The sequence below is a fragment of the Medicago sativa genome, chromosome 4 (genome assembly GCF_051527215.1).
Source record: "Medicago sativa cultivar Bolivia chromosome 4, Bolivia_mono, whole genome shotgun sequence".
NCBI classification, from domain to species: Eukaryota; Viridiplantae; Streptophyta; class Magnoliopsida; order Fabales; family Fabaceae; genus Medicago; species Medicago sativa.
In genome coordinates this window covers 6398624-6423983 of record NC_140752.1, presented here as the reverse complement: position 1 = coordinate 6423983, position 25360 = coordinate 6398624, and the positions used below count along the sequence as shown (strand labels likewise).

The window sequence follows — 25360 nt, the reverse complement described above, 5'->3', positions numbered from 1 at the left end:
GCCTCTATCTATTGCGTCTCGATTGGTGCAGGAGACTGGTGATAATATCTCTTGTGGCAATATTGATGATAAAGCTGATCCGAATTGTGGAATGGAGTTGAGCTGCCCATCAAATGTTAACAGCGATGTTTCCGTGTGTTCTACTAGCACAGTTAATATTTCACACTCACACCAGGGTTTACGTGGCTGTGCAACAGCCTGTTTCTGTCAGTGGATGGATGTATGTGAATGAACATGGACAAATGTGCGGTCCCTACATTAAGGAGCAGTTATATGAGGGTTTAACTACCGGATTCTTGCCATTTGAGCTTCCTGTGTAGCCTGTCATCAATGGCACAATACTGAACTCTGTACCGTTGAATTATTTTAAACAGTATCCTGACCATGTTTCCACCAGGTTTGCATATTTGAGCATGGATTTCTCTAACGCAAAGATGTCGACAAATTGCTCCTCTTCTCAGGATATGGTACATGGGCAAGATCGGTCTGTTGAGCTTGCTGCTGTTATGGCTGTTAACCCTGATTCAAAGTCTGTTTCACAATCATATGTCAATGAATGCACTAAGGAATCCAATCACGTGGATTTAAGCTCGGAGGCATTCAACAGGATGATTTCTTCTCAGATGGTAGTGCAATATCTGTTCTCTGTTCTGTTAAATATGAGTCAGTTTGACATATCTGTTGCTTATTCTGATGGGTGTGTATTGCTTTTTATTTTAGTTGGGAGGAGAATGTTGTTGGCTTTATGAGGATAAAAAGGGTATGAAACATGGGCCACATTCCATTTCAGAGTTGATTTCTTGGCACCACCATGGATATCTTGAAGATTCAACAGTGGTGAGATGCAATAATTCATTCAGTGAAATAAAATACAAGCTGTAGATCTGGTACAGGAGAGAAAATGATGAGTTGATAAGTTTTCTTAAAGCAATTATGGTTATTATCAGTTTTACTTTTATAAAAAAAGATAGATATATATATATAGAGAATGTTTACTATGAGAATGACTATCTTATATGAGAATGATGATTTTTTTCGCAAGTTTATTTATGAAGCTATGATTAAATTTTCTTTTAACGCAAGGGTTTTGGAGGTGTCTACAGTGTTGGTGGAGTTTCAGGGTATGCTCGATTAGAAACTCATGTTCTTGAAAACTTAAAGTGGTAACGTTTAATTCCCTTGCAGTTTTTGAAAACTTACAATTTTGTCCTTTGTGCTAAATCATCGAATATTTTCTTTAACAGCCTGTTTTTTATGTGTAGATGAATAAAGGTGCTTCCATTCCAAGTGAGCCTGCACCTTCCCATATTTTGAATGGTCAGGCTTGTCATGAAATTTCCAGACCATCTTCAACGAATGTTAAGTCAGTTGGAAGCATTGAAAATTTTTGGTGGTCATATGATGTTGTTCGTAAAGTACTTTTTGATCATTCCTTGCAAGTCATGTGGAATGCAGTGTTTTTTGACATGGTGACAGAGTTCTTATTTTCCTGGAGGAAGAAGAAATATTTAAATTATTGAATGTCAAAATCATTTTTATTTTAATCCGTAATAAACAGACCTTATGAGGTCGTCTATTATAACTTTAAAAAAAATACTTTAAAGATCATTGTCTTTCCGCTTTTTTATTGCGCTAATGCGTGTATATTATCAACAATATTTTATCAAAATTTGCGTGTAAATTACAAATTCAATTTGTATTTTACTTGAATATCATTTGATTCCATGTTCAACCCTAGCAAACTCGAGATGGTTCGGATAGGATGATGAACTTATTATTTGGAACAAACCTCTTAACCCGATCCATTCATATGTTAAAATGTTAAAATGTTAAATTGTAGAATTTAACCAATTCGTCATCATATTGGGTTGGATCGAGTTGGTTCAAGTTTGATGCATATTAATATATTAATAACTCGTTTTGCTAAAATCAATTCATATTCAAATTCAAATTATCTAGCTATCAAATTCAAATTAAGAATTTCCTTTCAAAAAAAATTCAAATTAAATAGAATGGTCATAATACGATATTAGAGTAGTTTCATTATTAAATTCGAGTGACCTTAATAGCCATATTTAAGGGTGTAATTCTCGAACGGTTAGCTACAATGCAATAGTTAATCGCATAGTTGTCACTAGGCTTGTTTTATCCTTGGGCAGTGCCACAAAACGACGTAAATAGAGTGACATGGCCGTGACACAACCCGATAATAACTTTGATAGGTGAAAAAAATAGACTTTGAAAATTAAAATACAATAGTTTGAAAATCCAGAAACCACCGTAACTTACGTTACCATTTCCATATAAAGTAGACCTTGAGGCTAGCATTAGAGCTACCTCGTCTTTTGCTTTTGGAGTCTTAGTGTCGGGCTCTGATTAGGATGTCTGTCTGTTGTTATTTATGTTTTATGACTTTATGTGTAACACCCCAATTTTATATTAATATATTTTGGTAATGATTGTATTTTTAAATACTAATATCTACATATTTTCCTTTGAGTTTGCCTGAGTGATATATTTAAATAATTAGATAAGCTTATAATGAAGAAAAATAATAATAAGAAAATAGAATGTAAATGTGGAGGTACGAAAAAGCTTTCAACCACTGTATAACCCATAACCTAATTAGCCCAACACCAAATATAAATAGTGTTTCGTCTTGTAACCTAATAGAAATTCATTCATATATGAGAACCATTAGAGTTAATGGCCGCCACACGCATATACAAAGAAAATAAATCCACATACCTAGTAGCCAAATGCATCTAAGGGCTCAAAGAAAACAACAAAGTAGCATTGTACTATTTGAGAGGATAACTGCCATCGTAAGTACTCTAATAATTCTCTATTGTTTCTTGTTTCATTATTTTTGTTATTCACAAATTAGCCTTGATAGTTATTATACATATACATCATATAAGTTGTTATCTTGAGTTTCTGTGAACCCTCACCGCATCAATCATAGTAGGTATAGGCCTGGTAATTTTAGTTTTTTTTAGGGTTAATAGTGTTTTATCATATACCAATTTTAAGGGAAACAAGTACTTTTACTATTGAGATTTCTAGTATCAAGATAGAGAAGTAATGATTGACTATATTTTAGTTTACACGGTTAATCTAGGTTCTACCTTTCAGGTTGTCATTATTATATAAAAAAGATTTTATCATCTTGATGGCATGCATCCTATTTTGTAAATATAATTTATTTATATTCGATAGGTTTATAACAGGTATTAAACCGGAAAAGGTTTAGAAAACATATATGATTTTAAATCTGATTCCTTTAACCTAAAAATAAATCATAATCACTTTGTTTCCACTTTCACAATAGAAAGATATTTAGTATTTTAATTAGTTAAATTTTTGAACTAATGGTACATAGTTCACTTGTATATGGCTGTTTGTATTTATAGTATTTCTTTTACGGATTGTTAGATACAACAGCTGATGAAGAAGAAACATGTCAAATAAGATGTTCGGGTTTGTTCGGAGAATCTTCAATCGAGGTATGGGGTGAGAGAGAAGAGTTCGAGATCATGAGTGTAAATTAATTGGGATGAACGGGAAAGCCGTATTTCCCAAAGTTCATTTGGGGCTCACCGCGACGGTTGTAGCCCTTTGAGAGAATAATTAATTATTGTGCAAATTTAGATGTGGGAGGTTAGAAGAAGAATTAGAAATATTATTAAGGAGTTGCTTGATTTAAACTATGTGAATATGTGGTATTTGAAGTCATGGATAAATTTTGTGGGTGCTTATGCTTGATTTGCTGCAACTATTTAGATTGATGACTTATTTAATGATTGATATAGATGTGATGTTATGTATTAGAAGTTGGAATTGTAGTGGTGCCGTATGCCTAGTATAAATAATAGTTTATTTTTTTAAGTGATTTTATAGAGATAATAATTGAAATTATTCTTACTATCTTTGAATGTGTTTGAAATAAGATTTATTCTCCTTATAGATGTGTCTTGGATACCATAGTGCTAAATGTATTATTTTAAGATGTGTAAATGAAATATATTATTTGACTATGTGATAATTGAAGATGTATATGGTTTAAAGATGTGGTATGTAAAGATGTGAAATTGATGTGTTAATTGATGATGTATAACTGAAGTGCTATTTAATGATGTGTATTTGATAATGATGCTATTTAAAGATGTGTTATATAATGAAGTGCTATTTGGAAGATGTGTGATTTAAATATGTGTTATTTATGATGCTTATGTTGATGCGATGTTTAAGATGTTGATGTTTGTCGTTTGATGTTGTTGACCATTAATGTCATAAAGTTGTAAGTGTCGGTCTAAGTTGTGAAGTCGTAAGAAGTTGTCCAAATTATTGGAATCATATAAGTTGTTTAAGAAGTTCAAGATGTCTAAGTTGTAGGAGTTGAGTCCATTGCATACTCATTAAAGTTGGGGGCTTTAGGCCCGGCAGCCTTGTGCTCAAATACGTTGGGGGCTTTAAGCCCGACAGCTTTATGCTCACTTGTTGAAGAGCCTAATTACGCTCATATATGTTGTTGAATGGTACCACATGCATTTGCATATCAAGAAGTTTCACGATGATTTAAGTTGTTAAGTTGTTAAGAGTGCATTGTCAAGTTGAGTCGTGTTGTCGAGTCAAGTTGTTAAGTTGTAATGTTTTAACGAATTACTTTGTGATGTCTATTAATGTAATTGTGTGAGACGATGAAGGTGATTATTTGTTGATGTTCTTATGAAGATGGTTATTGGTGACTACATGTGTTGTGACTAGTTGGAATTGAATTGTGACGTTGTGTTTGTGAAGTTTTTTTTTGGTTCTTAAGTTGTAATGATATTTTCTACTAATATAGATTGAGATGATATAGTATATTCTTCAAGGTTCTGAATATTATGTTTGTGATGAGAAACGACTTTGACTTAATTACTTACGTGTTCTTCTCATTTTTTTTATACTATTACATGTTCTCGGAACTCACCCCTTCGTTGTTTGTGTTTGCTGGCTTGGCCCTGCGGTTGCGAAACCGTAGTTATATAGGTTATGAGTCTTGGAGTCAAGTGCATGCCTTTCGTGAGGACTTGTCTTATGTCGTCGATTATTTTGGGGAAAAGCACCGCTCTGATAGTGACACGGGAAAAAGGATATGCTTACTTATTTAATTTTGTGCAAGAAAACCATTGTCTATGATATATCTATGATGTAAAATGAAATATTTTCAAAAGAAAAAGATTCGATGTTATTATTACTATAATTTTTAATGAAGTGAAATATGAATTATGTTTGTTATGAGTCAATGTGATATCCTAAATTTTGTGGAAGAATTCCTATATCATTAGAGAAGTTTTTATTTGACACTTTCCGCTGCAAATCAAACTTTATTTTTAATTAAATAATAGCAATAATTATTAATTGGGATTTAGGGTGTCACATTATGAGATTTATCACTCAGTTTGTTGAGATTTTAGATTTATTTTGGTGATGTATTATGAAATATGTGGCATGGCTACTTTGGAGATTTTTATTATCTGTTGATGAGATATTATGATATTATTCAGTTGCGATATTTTGAAAAATTATTTATGCATGTTTGGACTTATAGAAGAAGTATCATCTAAATCCTTTGTATGATTGTATTATTTGTGTGATTTATCGCTTTAAGGGTTTAGGGTGTTACACCCTAGGCGCAAGATATGCCCTAGGTGCATGGCTATGCCCTGGGTATATGGCACAACTCTTCGGGCCGAGTTTCTCTGATTTTCTGTCATTTTAGGTGTTTCTCTTCAAATAACTTGCCTCAAAACTTGGGAACAGAATTCCTCCCACTGTAAAGTCTCCTGAGGCCTATTGAATCTTAATTCTTGGTCTTTCCAAAGTCTTCACAAATCTCCGTATGTTCTTGATTTGCAGATTGCATGATTTCTTCGTGAATTACTTCAAAAACCCCCTAAAATTGCTACGTTTTGGGAAAACTAGAATTACAGACTCAAAAATAAAAAACATTACAAAAGTCCCGAAATCGTAGGCAATCATTCTAATACTTCTCCTTTTTGCTGTTAAAACCTACTGAAAATGACTGAAAAAATGATAAGAATAACATAAAATGATCTGTCATCAGCCCACCTCCGAGTCCCCCCTCTTGTACATATTATTTTCTCTATTTTTAATAATATATATAGAGTAGGTGTAGCGGATGGAGGTTACAATTGGATGTCAACTTAGTTGGGATGTTTCGGTAGCCTCTTGATGCCCCCCTTCTTCTTTGCTTATAAAAAAATATTTTGGTTTATAAATTGCTCGTTCAAAACTGATTTTGGTTTAAAAAATAATTTATTTGTAAGCATAGTTGCGTTTTTTCTGTTATTATTTCATAATTAAATAATAGATTCTTAAAAAAAAAAAAAAATTAAAGAATAGATGGTGTAAGAATAATGGGGGAAATTTGATATTTGAAACAAAGAAGGCTCACACCTTCTAAACCAAACAAATAAGGCTCACGCGTCCGTCTTTCTGCTCTTTTTATTGCGTTAACGTTTGAAAATTATTAACGGTGTTTTTTTAAGAAATTTTGATTTGGATTAAAACTAAAAATATAAATGTTTGTTGCTTTCAAGTTATAATAAACCAAACTAATCATGATTATTGATTTCAATGAAACCAACAATATAAAATATATATATATACAATCTAAATTCTTTTTTTAATGACACCAACAACGATCTTTATTAAAGAAAAAGTTGTTTAAGGGTATAATTGAGATAATGAAATAAAACCAGACATATATATATATATATATATATATATATATATATATATATATATATATATATATTGATTTTTTTTTTTTGAAGGAATATATATATATATTGATATCGTGTTTGTTACATTTTTTTAATATTAAATTCAGCCCAAATGAGTTGAGAGGGGTTTGTTATAGCTTGACAGCAGCAAAATGGGAAATATAGTATTGGATTAAGATAAATTGAAATTAAAACCTGGTACCAGGTTGTAACATAAATCGTTTGGATTAAGGATTGCGTCGTTTCTTCGTTCCGTCAAACCCTATCTATCAAAGGTAAGTTTTCTGCTCCAGAAATGGCCAAATTTGCTGCTCCTGAAGGTCTGATGATTGAAGATGAAAACCCCAAAAGTAAGTTTTGCACTGTTTATTTAATCATCTTGTCACTCCGTGTGCTTAATATATCTGTTTTTTTATCCATTAGGCGATCTAGACATCAAACCCCGGGTTTGTTAAGAGTCCCACATTTGATGAAATATGAATTAAAAATTTGTGTTTTATTTCAATTTTTCTTTGCTTGGAAAATAGAGGAAGAAACAAATTTACCCGGCTCGGATGTTCTTAATGCTATGGAGGACCTTTGGTTCGTACACGATCACACTAAGTGCATTGAGGAGGATCAGGCACCTCGTTGGATTAATTTCATTGATGATGATGATGATGATGTTTCTCCATTTTTTGGTAAGACTATCTAATTTTCTTTTCATCTGCATTTGGTGCATTAATAAAGTATTTCCTGTGCTGCATTCTTCAAAAGTAGTTTACTTTGACATCAACTGAACCAATATCTTAGCTTTTAGCATCAAAATTACTTGTGAAACTACTTGGTCTTGAATATTGTGATGTATAGTATAGTGCCTTTTGGGATTCCACATTTTGTGTGCAGATGTTGATGACGACGTACTCGAAACAGATTCCTACACATTCCCAAAACCAACCGAAGAATGCTACACATTGCTAGAACTATTCCAGAAATCACAAAAGCCCCAGATCCCTGTTTCTCTTCCATTGTCACCACGCGCTATTGTTTGGTCAATGCCACCCATTCATTCTTCTCCACTTGAATCCTTTGAGGTCTTATACGATCGATACTGTAAAGAACGGAAGAAGAAGATTAAGGATATGAAGAAGAAGTTAAGGAAGAAGAAGAAGAAGAAGAACAAGAAGAATAAGAAGATGAATAAGAAGAAGAGATTGATGCGAAAAATTTGATGCCCGAGTGTAACCTACTACTTTCTGTTATGTTTGATGCCTAAGTGTAACCTACTTACTCTCTGTTATGTAATACAATAAGTGGTGGATTGTACCTTTCTTTTGAATTAATTGGTTCTTCTTTCTTCTACTACTGCACGAGCCATTTATGTGAAATAATTTTAAGTTATTTTAACAATTTACATATCTAGTGACTCGGCAATGTTATTCTATCCCCAAAGTGATGATGTGTCTATCAAAATATGGCAGCAATTCCATTTTGCACCTTTACTTTTTTTTTAAGCAAATATGGCCACTTTTAAGATATCAGAGTACTATCATCTCTATTTTTAATTGAATTGAGTGGAATCCTAGCAAATGTACTGTTGTGATCTGGGGAAAATTTTTGTGAGGATAAAACACTTGTAAGGAAGAAAAGTAATGAGAATTACTAGGGTTAATAACAATTTGATTAATTGTATTGTACTTCCTCTGTCCCAAAATGTAAGGAAAAAAAAAAAAAAACTCACTTTTATCCGTTTTTTTTATTTTAAAAAAAGTCAATTCAAGAAAACAAAAGTTAAAGGATCAAACTAACAAAATGTCAATAAAAATCACATTCAATTTTCTCTCTATTCCATTTTCTCCATAATCAATCGCCAATAAAAATTGTTTTAACATCTTTCCATGAAACTTATTCTAAAGAAAACACAAAACTATACTTCAAATTCTTATGTTTTACTTTTCTTAACAAGTGTGATTTAATTTTTTTTGCTTACAGTTTAGGACGGAGGGCATATGGTATTGTCTTAAAACTTGACAGCTGGTGAAACTTTGTATGATGGGGTAAAATTATGTTTCCAAAGTATCATATAATTGATCACAATACTATGAATGCGAAGGACAAGTTTATATGTTGTATTGGATGGAAGGGGGTGTTTTTTGCCAACAGTTTTATAGTCCTACATTTCCATCATAATTTCCATTTGAGTTTATCTTTAAAAATTATTGGATTTTTAATGTTGTTGAAATTCAATTTGACAAGAATGGGAAAATATTAACTGTTAAAATTTGCTTGATAGGATGTTAAGAAGTACAAGTTAGGGGATCCAATGAAATCTCGCTATCTTAATCAATCAAGCTGTTATGAAGTTTCAAATGTAGACGATGCAAAAGAATACTTGGAGACAAGAAATGCAATGGACATTGTAGGCATCAACCAGGATGAGCAGGTATGTATTACGTCAAAGTGCACCACAGTTTCATGAAGCATTGATTTGTCCTTATGAAGACATGATCGAACAAAATTCACTCCACAGGATGCTATCTTCCGTGTTGTAGCTGCGATTCTTCATCTGGGAAACATTGACTTCGTCAAAGGGAGCGAATTTGATTCGTCCAAATTGAAAGATGACAAATCACTCTACCACCTTCAAACAGTTGCCGAGTTATTCATGTACAAGCTTTGATCTGACTGTCAAATTAATATAAGTCCTAAGCTTGGCCTACATTATCTCTTTAACATGTTTATGTTCAGGTGTGATGAGAAATCACTAGAAGACTCACTTTGCCAGCGCGTCATTGTTACCCCTGATGGAAACATTACGAAACCACTAGACCTTGCTGCAGCTTCTTTGAGCCGAGATGCTTTGGCGAAGACTGTTTACTCGAGATTCTTTGAATGGTAATTAACCATAACCATGTAATAAAGAATTTCCAGTGCATACGGTGTCTATCAAAATTTTGTGTCAAAATAACACTTTTCTAAAGTATACATTCTTCTAATATGGCAGGATTGTGGATAAGATTAACAGTTCAATTGGTCAAGACTCTAATCCAATTAGCCTAATAGGAGTCCTTGACATTTATGGATTTGAAAGCTTCAAAATCAACAGGTAAGTGTGACAATTATATCTGTCAGAAAGGAAATTTATACATCTCTATATTATAATTTTCAGGAAAGGTTATCCTTCTAAATACCGTTTGTGCATCCTTATTGTTGCAAATCAATAATAATATAGAAATGGAACGGTTTCAATTTCAACAGCACGTATTCAAGATGGAGCAAGAAGAGTACACGAAAGAGGAAATTAATTGGAGCTATGTAGAATTTGTTGATAATCAGGATGTTCGTGATCTTATTGAGAAGGTAATTATTAATCAGAGTTATTATGTATCAACGTTGGTTGTTCAACACAAATTCTGAAACTATTTATTTGTTCTGAATGCAGAAACCTGGTGGAATTATTGCTCTTCTTGATGAAGCATGGTATGTCATTTCTTACTGAAAAATCTTTGAATACATTAAAATTTCAAAATACATAACCATATTTGCTCATAATATGCCTGTAAAAGATGTAAAAAAACACCAAAAATTAAAAGATGAAAATTTAATTATATTCTTGTTTTTTCAGTATGTTCCCAAAGTTAACTCATGAGACTTTTGCACAAAAGATGTACCAAACATACAAAGGACACAAGCGGTTCACTAAGCCAAAACTTTCCCGAACAGACTTTATAGTTAATCACTACTCCTGAGATTTAAGTGTACTAAATTCTAACTGATTTTGTCAAAAACGAAAGATGATAACTTCTTTTCACATATCCTTTTGACGTACACGGTAACATACCAAGTAGATTATTTTCTTGATAAGAATAAAGATTATGTTGTAGCAGAACATCAAGCTCTTTTATGTGCTTCAAATTGCACATTTGTTGCTAATCTTTTTCCTCCTTTATCTGAGGAAACATCAAAGCAATCAATATTCTCTTCCATTGGCTCACAGTTTAAGGTAAGAATATTTCTGCTTGTTTCCAGAAATTCTCGATCCATGAATTACTTCTGAGTTAAGTTTTAATATCCAGCAACAACTGCAATCTCTCATGGAGACACTAAGCACCACATAACCACATTACAAGTGCAATCTCTCTTGTAGGGAGTACTCGAGGAAATTAGGGTAAGTTGTGCTGGATATCCAACTAAAAGAACATTTGAAGAGTTCCTTGATCGATTTGGAATGCTAGCCCCTGACGTCCTTGACGGGTATTGATGGCAATTTTCGCAAGTGTACGAAATCGTTCAAGTAGTAAATTTAAAACGGTAAGACCGAGTGTCGAACTCGAGGATTGTGTTATACTGTCGAATAATACTCTTTACTTAATTGAACAAAAAAGTACGAGATTTGTTTGATAGCAATACTGAAAATTAAGAAGAATAAAATTGGTTTCAACTTGTGTGTGCAGTCCAACTTCTTCTTGCTTATGTGTAAATAGCATCACAAAGAATAACCCTAATCATGCCACTAAACATACGAATCAAATGATCATTTTCTTTCACATAAGCTAGATGGGAATTTTATTTTATAATTGTGTTTCCCACACTAATTTATGCTACTCTATGTGCATTTCAGACTTATATTTACCAGCATGCATGATTTTTGTTATTCCTTAAAATGCAAATTTCCATTCTCACTCAAAGTTGCAACTTCGTGTAATTACCAAATGGGATTTTTCACAAGGCTGCATCGTAGGGAGACCAACAGAGCTTACTAATTCACCATAAAAGTCATCACTGGATCCTAACTCAACCTGAATAAAAATACTAAATTCAAAAGATAAATGCTACAAATACGACTGACAGAAACTACCTTGGCCTACAACTCCTAACCCCTCCCCCAAACTTGAATCAAGCTATGTAAACAAAACTCAAATTCAAAGTTTGTAAAGAGGAGTTGTGTTCATACGAAGAAAGAAATGACACAGATAATAAGTGCACTAATTGCATGTTCTAAACATGAAAATAAAAATAAAGAGTTAAGGAGAAAGATGAAATAAACTGATGAAAGTAACTCATGCGATTCTCCCTCCTGGTGAGGATAACTAGTCCTCACTGAACTCTTACTGCTCATTTCCTTCTTCAGACTCTTTGTCACTCTCTTCAGTTTGGATTTCATATGATGGTTGCATCGACATAGAGACCAAGCCAACGAGTTGATCTAACTCCTCAGATGTCCTTGCTTCTGGAACAGTTACCTTCAAGCTCTGACCTATTACCCCCAGCGCCTTCATGACATCTTCATATTGGATTTGACCAGCTCTACGAAGGGCTTGCACATTTCCTTCTAAAACATCAATTCTCTCCTCACGACTTCTTGAAGTGGTTTGGGCTGATTGGTGGGAGCTCTCTTCACCTGACTGGCGTCAAATCCTTTTCCTTTTCGGCTCATCAACATCGTCATCCACCCCACAATATTTGCAGACATAGTTCCAATCAATAACAGAATGTTTCTTCAAAGGAGGGAGAGATTTCATGTCAACTTTGGCCTTTTCACATAACAAGGTGATCAAACGAGGGAATGCCAACGCATTTGTTGCAGAGTTGGCGATGTTTTGAATCTGAGTTTGAATGATTTTCCCGACATCGATTACTTTCCCGGTCATAATTGCTAAAATGAGGGCAGCTTTCTCCACTTTAATATCCTAAACATTCGAGCATGGGACTAGATTAGTCCCAATGTATGCTGCCCAAATTTTTGGCAAAGGCACAAGAGACGAAGAGAAAACCTTTTTGGGCTTTCTGGTTGAATCCAAAATCCAGTCAGTTCCATCCTTACATAACTCCTTCAAGAGACTATCAGTGTTGACATTTTGTTTGAAGGTTGGCCATTGATCTTTGGTCATGTGTAACTTGCTTTTCAACAGACAGTTAATGGTGCCAGCATCAAAAAGAATGTGTTTCCCTCTTACAAAACTTTTACCTTTTTGCTTATCTTTCTGTGGACAATACGCATTGCAGTAGAACTCAGCGACTAACTCAGCATAGGCCTCCTTGTCTCCAGGATATGTCACTAAATACTCCCAACCTCTCTTCTCAATCTGATTAGGGACTGGAGGCATATCATCTCCGGGTATCGAGAGCACCCTTCCATGAATGATATTCCGACGAGCAAATAACCCCCTTCTGCTTTCACATTCTGCAGAGAGAAATTTTTCGACGTCGAATCCTGGCACCATATGGTAGTTTTACTTCTCCCTTTTCGAGACATGGGATAATCTACAAAGCAAAGTAGAATAAATGCTCTTATATTGCTTTATATTCAGAACTTCACACCCTCACAAAATTACTAGAACGAACTCATTTCAAATTGTTCTATACTAATTAATCAAATCATTTTTTTATTTAAATAATACCAGTGAGATTAACAAACGTAACTCTATTTTACATGTTTTCTTTAGCATTTACAAAAATGATATATATTTTTTTGTTGATAAAACGGTAATTTCACAATCAATACTGAACCTTCTTGCATTTTGATTTTTCAAAGGGATAAAATGTAGAGATAAATTGAGATAAACGTTTCTGAGGGGTTTGCACGAAGAAACAAGTTCGAGAATGGAAAACTGGGTATTTAGCACGTATAAAATAATGAATACGTCACTTTATGTTGCACTCCCTCCGTCCCATATTTTGAAAACATTCACGTGACAAATCCAACATCTTATATGCTACCATTTGTCTTTATATATTAGTAGAAAATATGGTCATGGTTAAAGTATGTCTTTATATATTGTCTTCACTCAAACAAACAATGCTTTGTACACATGAAGGAGGGCTCGTGTGATTTCGCAATTAACTCCGCCTGTGTCTCATAAATGATATAAACACAGCCGGTCCCCAGCCCGGACAAAGGAGGAGGGTTGCAATGCGTATGACGAAATTTAAGCTTCATTTGACTTATTAGTTGTTTGGAACGTGGATACAATATTAAAAGAGACATGAATTGGTCTGAATCTATCTTGAAAAATCGAAACATATGCTTGAATAGAAGACATGAATAAGAGGAATCCAAAATAGTAGCAGGAATCCAAATTGAATTTTTTTTAATACCCTAGTCCCAAAATATTTAATAGAAATTATTGTAGTTTATAAAAAAAAAATGACTGAAATGCCCTAGTTTGCGTTTGCAGACAGCAGGTTTCCTATTTCTAAAACGAGTCTAAGTATGATAGAATCTCTTTGTGAAATGGTTTACATCTATTTATATAAAAGTCTGAAAAATGCAGATTCACCTAGCGAAATCTGCTTGCCTAGTGAATCTGTTCTTGCATCTCCTTGGAACTTCTCTAGAGTCGCTCGTTTTAGCCTCGCTCTTGCTCGACCAGCGAATCTTGGAAAACTTGACAGTTTCTTCTGATTCGACCCCAGAAACCTTTGAACTCTCTGGCTTGTCTTGCTTCTGACTTGCTCATATGAAAATGTGTTGAGGTTCAAAATCTCTGATAAGGTTCCCAAAAATAATGAGCAGGAGTGGAGCCAAAATTTAACGACTAATTTAAAACTCAAAATATACAAAATAGACGTTCACGAATTAATAACTTTCACTTCATTAAAAAATAAAGGTATAGAGTGTAAGACTAAACCAAGCAAAGCCACATCAAAATTCTACTTTAGCTAGTTAACAGTGTTCTCGGAACATCCAAATAACAGTATAAACTAGAACAAAGTAAACAAAAAATTGAAATTGCCACAGCAAAACTGCTATTAAATCTGTCAATTATGTCATTACTCAACCAATATGCTGACCTTCAGCAACTCAACAATAGAAGGAAGCATTTCCCTTGAATCTTCTTTCGAGCATTTTCCTTGATTCTTCCTTCAGCAACTCCTCCATGCTATTGAGCACATCTCTTTGTTGTTCAGAGGGAAGCTGATAGGAATAAAATCATTATAAGTTTATCAACAATTAAGAAGAAGAAAAATCACAAACATTCCACTGGTTGAAACCTACATTTACCTTGCAACCCAAGATCTATGAAGTTAACCGGTTAAAATATCATGATATGATTCCTTATTCATATTTCTCTAAAAAAATTGAACATATTAAATTATCTAATTACCTTATCTAAAACAGGTATTACTTCCTTGTTTATGAAGTAAATAAATTTGCTGCTAGATGCTCCCCTCTGCAAGAAAAATTGAGTTGGTTGAAGAAAAAGTAAAAAACTAAACATAAGTGAATATGAGAGAATATAAACAATACTTACGCGGACAATTGGAAGTGCCATGTGAAGGCATGATATCAACCTCTCCATATGACTTGCATCACTTACCTACAAGTGTTATTTGCATAACTTCGAATTTTATGTGCCAGAATAGAAGTCTAAAATCAAGCGAATTTTTCACAAATGTAGAACCAATGTTTTAAAAACCGAACTGAAGGTAGAACCGTTGAGACCTTCGTGTCAAGATTTATCAAAGTATAAGACTTGGGAGCTCTAGTAAACTGAGGTTACCCTCTATTAGGGTTAGTTACTCTCTATTATAGTTAATTAGTTAGGAGGCGTCCAACCGGTTGAACGGTCTGCTTCGGTTTTATAAATATTGCGAAAACAAACTCTTGTCCCATCTCACATATAAAACAAACATAAAGAGAAATGGAAAAAAAAATAATCACCATGAATATAGCATCTAAATCAGCTTGATTTTCCATGATTGTAATCAGCTCTTGCATCCGCTCAGCTGGAGCATTTTCTCCAAATAGGCTCAAACTCATCAGGAAATCCATAAATATTTGAAATTCCATATCATTTACATCTTCTAAACTCTGAAATGAAATGCAACCATAACATACATCAACTCCAATTATGTTACAAAAAAAATTATACAATAATAATTCAACAAAAATGAACTCTTTAAAAACAATTCAAAGCAATTGTGAATACCTTTTTTATTAGATCGGTTATGTATCTTTCCATTTCTTCTTGGGGCTTCAAGAGTTCTGCTTTAAACGGGAAGACCTGTATTGAAAATATTTAGAATTGATCAGTGTTCATTTCTATATTAAAGACCAATGATAATTAACATTTATAAATCAAACACATGGTTTCTCACCTTATCTTTAAGAAAGTTCATAACCTTTTCACGAATAACATTGTCTGTATTCGGCTCTATCATAACGGAAGTAACATGCTTAACAAAGCCTTCATAGAAGCTGCATTTGCAATTGCAATTATACTACTATAAGCAAAAAACCAAAAAGAAGCATTTAACTGTATATTGACATGAAGACATCAAATGACCTTTCACATCCTGCCTTAGAAGAGACATTAGAGCACAAACCACAGCATCAAGATGCTCCGAGGACTCCGCTAAAAGAATCAAGTCAAAAAAGAAAAAAAATCACAATCAAGACCACCATAATCTCAACTCAAGAATGCAATATATTAACAAACCACAACTTACCAGTCCCAAGAATTTGCACAAGAATGTCCACGACATTTTCAATATTATGATGTGAATCCTCACATAAAATAGGAAGTCCTTCTATCACTTTCAGCAGAAACTGCAAGCCGAAAACATCAAATCATGTTTTATTTAACATTCCTTAACCAGCATTGACACTCAAGGTTTTAAAAAGTGCCACAAGAAAAAGGTATAGGGTAGTGATACCGTTTCTGTCTTTTAACAAAGTTAAGAGCGCGGTGAGTATTTATAGAGGGAAAGCACCATAGAGCAACTGACCCAACCCAAGCCTGACCCAATTTTAAATCATTTTAAATTAATCATTTCTTACACGGGCATAATAGGGTTCAAGGTAACAGCTCAGTTTAGGAGAAACCAAGCGAGACGTGGTTGAAGTGCAATGTCGATGCTGCGTTCCATGACCGTAACCATATTACAATTTTTGCATGTTGTATTAGTGACTCTCGCGGGAAATTTATTCGGGCTCAAACGAAATGGCAGCTACCAAATATGACAGTTTTGGAGGGTGATGCAGTAGCCTTACTCGATGCCCTTAACTTTGTTGATGCGAACAGATGGGACCGAGTTGTCTTCGAGTCCGACCCATCTACTCTAATGCAAGCTCTTTCGTCTTCGGGCCATGGTGATTCAGAATTTTGTGTTATTGTTTGTATTATTTATCAATTATCTTTACATTCCAACTTCGAGGTGAAGTTTGTTAGGAGACAAACGAACATGGTTGTTCATACTTTAAATAGGGCGGCCTGTTTTTGGGTTAGTCACCGTATTTTTTATTCTTATCCTTCTTGTATTGAAAATTGGTTGACTAATGATAATAGTTAACTTTGCTTCGGTCAAAAAAAATTAATCATTTCTTTTTTTTTTTACAAATTTTAGTCAATGTTTAGCCCTGTGAATTATAAAAAAATATATTTTAAATACATAAATATTTTTTGGGTTAAATAAGTAAACGATCTCCGTAAATATACAAACATTTGATTTTAGTACTCCTAAAATACTTCTTAGACTTTTTAGTCAACTATTGTCTAACCTTCATATTTTTTAATGAAATTTTCATAAATTGGTAGAATATTATGACAATCTCTTCCAAAAAAATTATTTTTTTAACAAAACATGAATTAAATATGAATTTTTATGTTTTTGGTGCTAAAGAATTCATATTAAATTTATGTTTTGTTAAAAAAAATTAGTTTCTTTTGGAAAATATGGTCATAATTTTCTACTCATTTCTAAAAAAAATCATAAAAAAATTTTGAAGGTTAGACCTGAGTTGTCCAAAATGTAAGGACTAATATCATGGATGTAAAATTTGGAGGGACCAAAAGTCTAAATAATATTTTAGGGGGACCATTTACTTATTTAACCAATATTTTTGTATGACTCATATTTTTTTGAAACTGCACATATTACCCTCAAGCCCCAAGCTATGGCAGTATAAGACACCCAAACAATTACCCTCAAAACCCAACAATAACAGCGACAGTGACATTCAACCAGAAAAAATATTCAAAACAAACAAAAACAACATAAAAAAATATAATAACAGAAAGAGAAACACAAAAAAATATATATATATATATATATATATATATATATATATATATATATATACAGGTTCAACTATGAATGAATAAAAAACATAATGGAATTGCTAACCAAGGAAGAGGGACCTCACTTGTTTAGAGATTAGAGAAGAACAACGATTAGGCTGTGAAAAAATAAAATAATAGGAAGACTAGTCTTTGTGTATATATAGCAAAACAAGGATTTGATTGGAATTTTAGTTTTTCTAAAACATATCTTTTATCTTAAAAATTCCATAACAAATTTCTCTCTCCTCTGAAAATAATCTATTAAAAAAAAAAGCTGCTCACAACAGCTTCTCATTTGAAGCTGTTTTTAGATTTTTTTTAGATTCTGATTTTTTTTGAAAATCTGTAACAAACAGATGCAATATTAAAAAAAGTGATTATTTTCTTAAAAAAAGTGATTTTTTTATAAAAAAAGCTGTAACAAACGGGCTCTATACGAAATTATGGTAATTTATCAACAACTAACACTTTTTTTTTAAAGAGTATCAACAACTAACATGAAAACCATTGTCTTTCAACGAATATATGAAATAAAGAATATTTTAGGAAGACTAAAATCAACTTGTGTCCATAACATTAATTATTCCCATAACATTTCACCATGGACACAATTTTTTCTTATATCTCTTTTTCTATGGTACAACGGTTTCTCTTTCTTTCTTGAGGAATCAATTTCTAATTTTCTAGTTAACTATTATTCGCTTGGGATCTGGAAGTGTGCTTCTCCTCAAGGTCTCGGGTTCGATTCTCACCGGTGTCAATTTGGGTGGGTTAATTTAGCTTCTTCAAAAAAAAAAAAAATCTAGTTAACTATAAAAAAAAAAAGTCAAAAGTTACATTAGAAAACTAGACTTTTGACCCGTGCGTCGCACGGGTTTTCTCGACTATAAATAAAATAGAAGAATCATACGTGATCATTGATATGGTAGAAAATATTTTCTTCAAAAAAAAAAAAGGCAAGCGGATAGGAATGAAATTGGTGTGTAATGCATTTTTTTAGATGGAATTTGTTAGGTTAAATAATTGCAAACCTAATAAAGCAAATGAGCGGGAAAAAATTAGGTTAAGTTGTTGCAGACGTAACAAAATTAATAAATAAGGATTGTCTTCGTGGTGGTTGTGTGATGGCTAGGGGTGTGTGGTGGTCGCTGATGGGAGGGTCAATGGGGTTTATTGGTTTTCGTGGTCGCTGGTGCTGTTTTTGGTGAGGATTAATGGTGGTTTTTTTGGTGGTTAATAGTATTTTTTGGTGGTGGTGGTGGTTCTTGTGGTGGCTAGTGGTGGTTATGCTTTTTGTGGGTTTTCTTCTATGAGTTTGTTGTTGATGGGGTTTTCAAATACACAGATGTTAGATGGTATGACTTGTTTAAGGTGCGGTTACATGGGTTTTTGGTAAGTTTGATGGTTATTTTGGAGAGGTTTTTTAATGGTTTGGCACAAGATTTGTTCCTGCTATTCCACGTTTGGACTTTGGTTTTTGGAGATGACTTCTTGGTTTGGTGTTTAGTTTTTATTGGTTTTGAGGGCTCTCGGTGGAGGGTGTTTTTGGTTTGCTTGTAGAAGTTTGTATTTGATAGATGAGTGTTTGTTTGGGTGTTCCGCATATATACGGACACTTTTCCTTTTTCCTTTGTATGCTGCTTTTAAGTCTCCTAACTTAGCATTCCTTGTGCTTGCTAGGATTCTTTTTGTTTTAAATAAATTTCATTTTAACTTCTTCAAAAAAAATAATTGCAAACCTAATAAAGCAAATGAGCGGGAAAAAATTAGGTTATGTTGCTGCAGACGTAACAAAATTAATAAATAAGGATATATACAATAACAATCAAGCATTTTTCAATTAAATGAAGTTGATTACATGTATCAAATTACACCATAATATTCTATCATAAAACTTATTTCGATCAAACTCATTAATTTTTAAATTTTTTATAATGGTTCTTTTATAGTTTTTCTAATTTTTTCTCGGTCTCTAGTGATCTGACTACCATCTATCTAATATACTCTCCTTATTACATAATCTATAGATCTTTTTATCTATAATCTATATATATGCATAAATCACCTAAGCCTTTTCCCCTCTTTTTTCTGTTATAGGTTATATTCTCTCTATCTCTCTCACTCTCTCTCCCACTCTCTCTCTTTCTAATATTGTTATTTCTAATTCTTTCTCCGCCTTTAGTGATTTGACTATCATTCATCTAATATATTCTCCTTACTACATAATCTATAGATCTTCTATCTATAATCTATATGCATAAATCACCTAAGTCATTTTCCCCTTTTTTTTTATTATAGGTTCTACCCCAACTCTCTCTCTCTCTCTCTCTCTCTCTCTCTCTCTCTCTCTAATATTGTTATTTCTAATTGGCTTAATTACACTTTTGGCCCCCTAAGTATCCCAAAGTTGTGATTTTTGCCCCCTAAAAAAAAAACTCTTTTCAGGTCCCCTAAGTTTACTTTTTGTTGCAATTTTGGCCCCCCGGACCAATTTTGACTGGGTCAATGCAGACGTGGCAGACAAATAGGTGCCACGTGTGTTAATGTCTGATTTTTTTAAATATTAATGCCAACTTGGAAAATAATAAAATCAAAAAATTAAAAAAAAATAGATTAAATTAAATAATTATAAAAAAAATTAAAAACAAAAATAGATAAAAAATAATAATAACTCTTTCTCTTTTTCATCTCCTCCCAGATCTCTTCTCTTAGCTTCCTCTGCTCAGCAACAAAAGACGCAGCAGCGCTGCTATCCCAGCAACAAACTCCTAAAGAAAACAACACCCGACGACACTAACAACCACCCGATAAACACCAGAAGCCAAGGAAAAATTGACGCAAACTTATACCAATGGCTGAACCGCGAGCATACCCCTGCGTCAATACCCAAAACTACCAGCCCAAAGCACCATCTGCCATAAGAACACAACAACCGCATCTGACAGAAACAGCACAGGCTCCACCACTCCCCACTGGCAGCGAGCACTGCACCCCTAGCCCCTGCCTCACAACCAAAAAACCACCAGCTAGAAACCACCGGAACCTCAAAACTGAGCAGCCACCAAGCCAAAACCAAAAGCAGCTCCACAGCACCATCACCAAAATCAAAACACTCGAACCTGAATCACCATCACCACCATCACCCCCTTCCTTCACATCCTCCTTCTGTTTCTTCTTCCCCACAACAATGAATTTCCTTCGCCGGATTTTAGTTTGAGGGGAATTAGGATTAGGGTTAGGGTTAAGAATTTTAGGTTTCTGTAATTTTTTCACGGAACAAGAAGGGGGAGTATTAGGGTTTACATTCTTAGTGTGTTTGGGTGTTTGTTGAATTCTGGATGATCGACAAGCACGCGGTGTGATTGTTCCGGCGACGATCGAAGACATGTTCGTCGGAGAAAATGGTGGCGATTCAATCGGAGATGATGAAAGATGAAAAAGAAAGAGATTGAGAAACAGAAGATTAAAGAGAGTTGATGAAGAGGGAAGATGAGATTAAAGAGAGTTGATGAGAGAGGAGACGACAAAGAAGAGAAATAAGGGTTTTTTTTTTTAAAATTAAAACATTACACATGTGGCATTTTATTTATTTTAAATTAAAAATTACACATGTGGCGTCCACGTGTGCGTTGAACGGGTCAAAATTGGTCTGGGGGGCCAAAATTGCAACAAAAAGTAAACTTAGGGGGTCTGAAAAGAGTTGTTTTTTTTAGGGGTCCAAAATCACAACTTTGGGATACTTAGGGGGCCAAAAGTGTAATTAAGCCTTTCTAATTCTATCACATCTAGTCTTGCCAAGCATCCAACATAACAACATCCTCATTTTTGCTGTGAAAATTTTATTCACGTGTTGGTTCTTTACCGCCAACCCTTTGCTTCATACACTATTGTTGGTCTTACTTCTGTCTGATAAAATTTTCCTTTCAATTTGAGTGATACTTTCATATCACATAAAAGCTGAGGTTTTTCTCCATTTCAACAACCTATCTTGAATTGAGTAAATAAGCAATTACCCTCCTGAAATTGTAAATTTCGTCAATTACCCCCCTGAAATTAACAAAACGTCAATTACCCCCCTGAAATTGCACAACGTTAATCAATTTACCCCCTCCGTCAAATTTTTCTGTTAGTCAACATGATGTTTTGCAAATACCTCATGAAGTTTTGCACTTATGTGCAAAATGCCCCCTAAACTTAAAAATTTATAGGTTTTTTTCTTATCCTTGACTCAAAAGATATTAAAGACAAACAATTAAGGGTTATCTTTAATATTTAAGGTTACAATAATAATATATCCTCTAAAAATAATGCAGAATTAATAACTTCATATTACTTTAGTAAAATGCATGTTTAGTTCAATTTTTAAGATAGAATAATTTTATTCAAACTTATCTTAAGAAACTGCTAGAATTAATTATTCATGAGGAATGCGTTTCTCTAGCTTACTTTGTTGTAAATTGGCGTGTCTCTATTTAAATAAGTCATAAGTTATGGAGAATTGAACAATTAAATGGCATAACAGAAACAAAATAAAATAACAGACCCCTTTAAGAATGAAAGAGCAATGTAAAGTATTAAAGTTAACTGTTAATTGTTTGTCTTTAATATCTTTTGAGTTAAGGATAAGAAAAAAAATATAAATTTTCAAGTTCGGGGGCATTTTGCACATAAGTGCAAAACTTCAGGGGGGTATTTGCAAAACATCATGTTGACTACCAGAAAAATTTGACGGAGGGGGTAAATTGATTAACGTTGTGCAATTTCAGGGGGGTAATTGTGAAGGTGAGAAAAACACAAGAAGGGGGGGTTGAATTGTGTTTTGAAAAATTCTTCGTTTCTCCTAAACAACTGAATACACTGATCAGAAGCTAAGTGAGACAGCTTCTGAAGTGATGATCAGAATCTAAATGCAGCGGAAAAACAGAGAGAGAGAAGAAGAACGACACAAAGCAATTATACTGGTTCCTTCCACAATCCGGAAGTAGTCCAATCCCCCTTGCACTTCCAAGGAGATTTCACTAAGAGTAATATCTGATTACAATTGCTCAAGCACACAAGCAAGAGACTTCATTTGCTCAAGCACACAAGCAAGAGACTTCCTTTGCTCAAGAACACAATCAAGAGACTTCCTAACTAAACAAAATTACACAGAAAATTGTTTAAGGCTGAACACTTGATATACAATCAGAGGTGCTCACAATACAAATCAGATACAGACTCAATGGACTTAAGAATTTCTAAGATACGACTATAAGACACATAAATTCTAAGTGAATGCAGAACAATTTCAGCACAGGTTTGGCACTTGTAAAAATGTTGTGAGTCTTTCGTTCAGCGTTCTTGCATTGCCAAATCTCTAGGTCTTCACTCCTTTATATAGAGGTGTGAAAGAGACGTTGTGAAATTGCCAGCGCACCAAAGAGTCGTTGTTGAAGCTTGATCTTTCACCAATGATATATTGCCTGATTTGGTTGTTGTCCTATGAAGAACAAATTTGAAATCCATTCCTTATCCAAAGGAACATCTATGCAGGCGAAGCTGTATTCTGGAGCTGTTTTCTTGTCTTGTAGCGTGGACACAAAACAGAGTAGTGGAGAACGTGGTTGTACAATTCGTACAAAGTACAATGTCAACGCTTTCGTCCAAATTGCAAGCACGAGCCTTCAAACACCTTTGAAATGACCGTTGCAAAATTCCACTAATCCTTTGTTTGTGTTTTCGAATCCAATAGACAGCTTTTGCATTGATAATTCTTCAATTCTTGAATCTTTTGCAAATCCAGTTGAGATTCAGCTTCTGGTGAAATAGCTTCTGATGAGGCAGCTTCTGATGATGCAGCTTCTGATGATATGACTTCTGCAGCTTCTGATGATGCAGCTTCTGATGATATGACTTCTGGACTTCTTGTCTTCAGGAGCACTATTCTTACTTCAGAAGCGTCTTAACTTCAGGAGCACTATTCTCACTTCAGAAACAAGTTGCCTTCAGGAGCGTCCAAGCTTCAAATTTTTGTTGTTTCCTTTGCTCTTTATTTGCTCATTCAGAACCAATGATGATGTAACTTTATAATTATGGTCATGTACACTTGAACAAATATTAGCTAGTCCAATTTACAATTTTTTAATACCTTGTTATCATCAAAACTCTTTAAGGTTCATTGTTAAACACATTTTGTTCCAACAATCTCCCCCTTTTTGATGATGACAAACAAAAGTATTTAAAATTGATCAATTGTTGTTAATCTAATTAACAAGTTGACTTTGGGGTTCTGAGGTTTGTAAGCTCAGAGTCTGAGGTTTGTAAGCTCAAACTCCCCCTGAGTCTGATGGTCTTTAAGGTGAGGTTTGTAAGCTCCCCCTAAGTTCTATCCAGGTTAATTAAATTCATTTTTCGCACAATAAAATTATCAGAGCTTTTAAAAAAAATTGAATCATTGAAAGAATTAACTTATAGATAAGAAGAATGGTTCAATTAATTTTACTTGAATTTTGATACTTCTTCGTTCGTTCATAGCTTATACCAATAAGGTCAAAATGATAGAAGTTTTTCAAAAATTTCAAATGCCATTAATGGGGCTCAGAGCCTTTAAATACTTGTCACATATACTCCCCCTTTTGTCATTATCAAAAAAATGAGATAAAAAAAATAAGCATAAAAGACAAAAAGATTTGAGAAAAACTCAAACAAGAGAGAGTATACAAGAAATTAATTAAATAAATCAGATCAAAATATATGAGCATGAATATACAATTATCAGAAGCAGCTAAGCAGTCAGAAGCAGTAAGCATTCAGAAGCATAGAAAAATAAAACAAGATGATTTCAGAAGCAAGGACTAAGAATTTAAAACAAACAACAAACAAAAAATAACACAAAGGTGTGCAACTAAGGGTTGGTTTGTTGTTGTTTCTTCATCTCCTCCATTTCTTCAATTTTCATCTGCAACATTTCTTCAAGCTGTTGTTGCCTCTGGAGAAGAACCTGTTCCCTTTCTCTAGCCTCTTGCTGCTGCTGTGCCATCTGTTTCTTTAGAAGCTTACACAACCTTGCTTCTCTGGTTAAGTAATCCGTTTCTAAGAAGAAAGGCTGGTTTGCCAGGAGCAGTGTAGAACTTCTTACTCTGAGACTCTGATTCAAATGCTCCATTAGCCTTCTGACTGAAGCTTGCTTGACTCTAATGCATTTAGCCTTGATATTCTCAATAAGCTCAGCTGCCCGGTTCTGAAGAGATGCCCAGGAGTCTTCATATGCGTTGGTGAGATCAATTGACCTTCTTTGATCCACCAGATTATGCAATTGACTAAGGATTGTCAGAAGCTCAGAATTAATATATCCAGATTCCAGGATGTTTGTGGGTGGTTGTTCAAGGGTTTCAAGATCAGAATCACTGATTTCCAAATCTTGAACAGGGTTAGGAACTGGAATGGTAAAGTGTGTTTGTGTGTTTGAAGATGAAGGCTGGTCAGAAGCAATGTGTGTGGTAGAGGTTGAGGCTTGAACATTGACTTGAGAGATGTCAACATCCA

General features: G+C 33.9%; 2 protein-coding genes, 2 long non-coding RNA genes and 1 pseudogene across 4 annotated transcripts; 3 read left to right on the top strand and 2 right to left on the bottom strand.

Moving 5' to 3' along the window:
* Positions 1-2477: 2477 nt before the first annotated feature.
* LOC146925816 (uncharacterized) lies at positions 2478-5283 on the top strand. The gene is made up of 3 exons (XR_015008091.1): positions 2478-2825; positions 3436-3506; positions 5024-5283. It is a non-coding gene; the product is annotated as an uncharacterized LOC146925816 (long non-coding RNA).
* Positions 5284-6989: 1706 nt separating this feature from the next.
* LOC146925815 (uncharacterized) lies at positions 6990-8132 on the top strand. The gene is made up of 3 exons (XM_085708048.1): positions 6990-7141; positions 7319-7471; positions 7677-8132. Exons 1-3 carry the CDS (start codon positions 7087-7089, stop codon positions 8000-8002), a joined length of 534 nt encoding a protein of 177 aa, XP_085564174.1. The 5' UTR covers positions 6990-7086; the 3' UTR covers positions 8003-8132.
* A 739-nt stretch (positions 8133-8871) lies between these two features.
* LOC146925814 (myosin-12-like) lies at positions 8872-11126 on the top strand. The gene is given in 9 exon segments (XM_085701832.1): positions 8872-8916; positions 9064-9213; positions 9301-9437; positions 9519-9665; positions 9775-9944; positions 10003-10130; positions 10213-10250; positions 10396-10773; positions 10847-11126. Coding segments are annotated over 8 exon segments (939 nt in total). The 3' UTR covers positions 10520-10773; positions 10847-11126.
* Positions 11127-12181: 1055 nt separating this feature from the next.
* On the bottom strand, positions 12182-13026 carry LOC146925813 (uncharacterized; annotated as a pseudogene).
* Positions 13027-14948: 1922 nt separating this feature from the next.
* Positions 14949-16444, bottom strand: LOC146925812 (uncharacterized). Its single transcript, XR_015008090.1, has 5 exons — positions 16224-16444; positions 16061-16129; positions 15873-15972; positions 15704-15778; positions 14949-15585 (listed from the first exon to the last, which is right to left on the bottom strand). It is a non-coding gene; the product is annotated as an uncharacterized LOC146925812 (long non-coding RNA).
* Positions 16445-25360: the final 8916 nt, after the last annotated feature.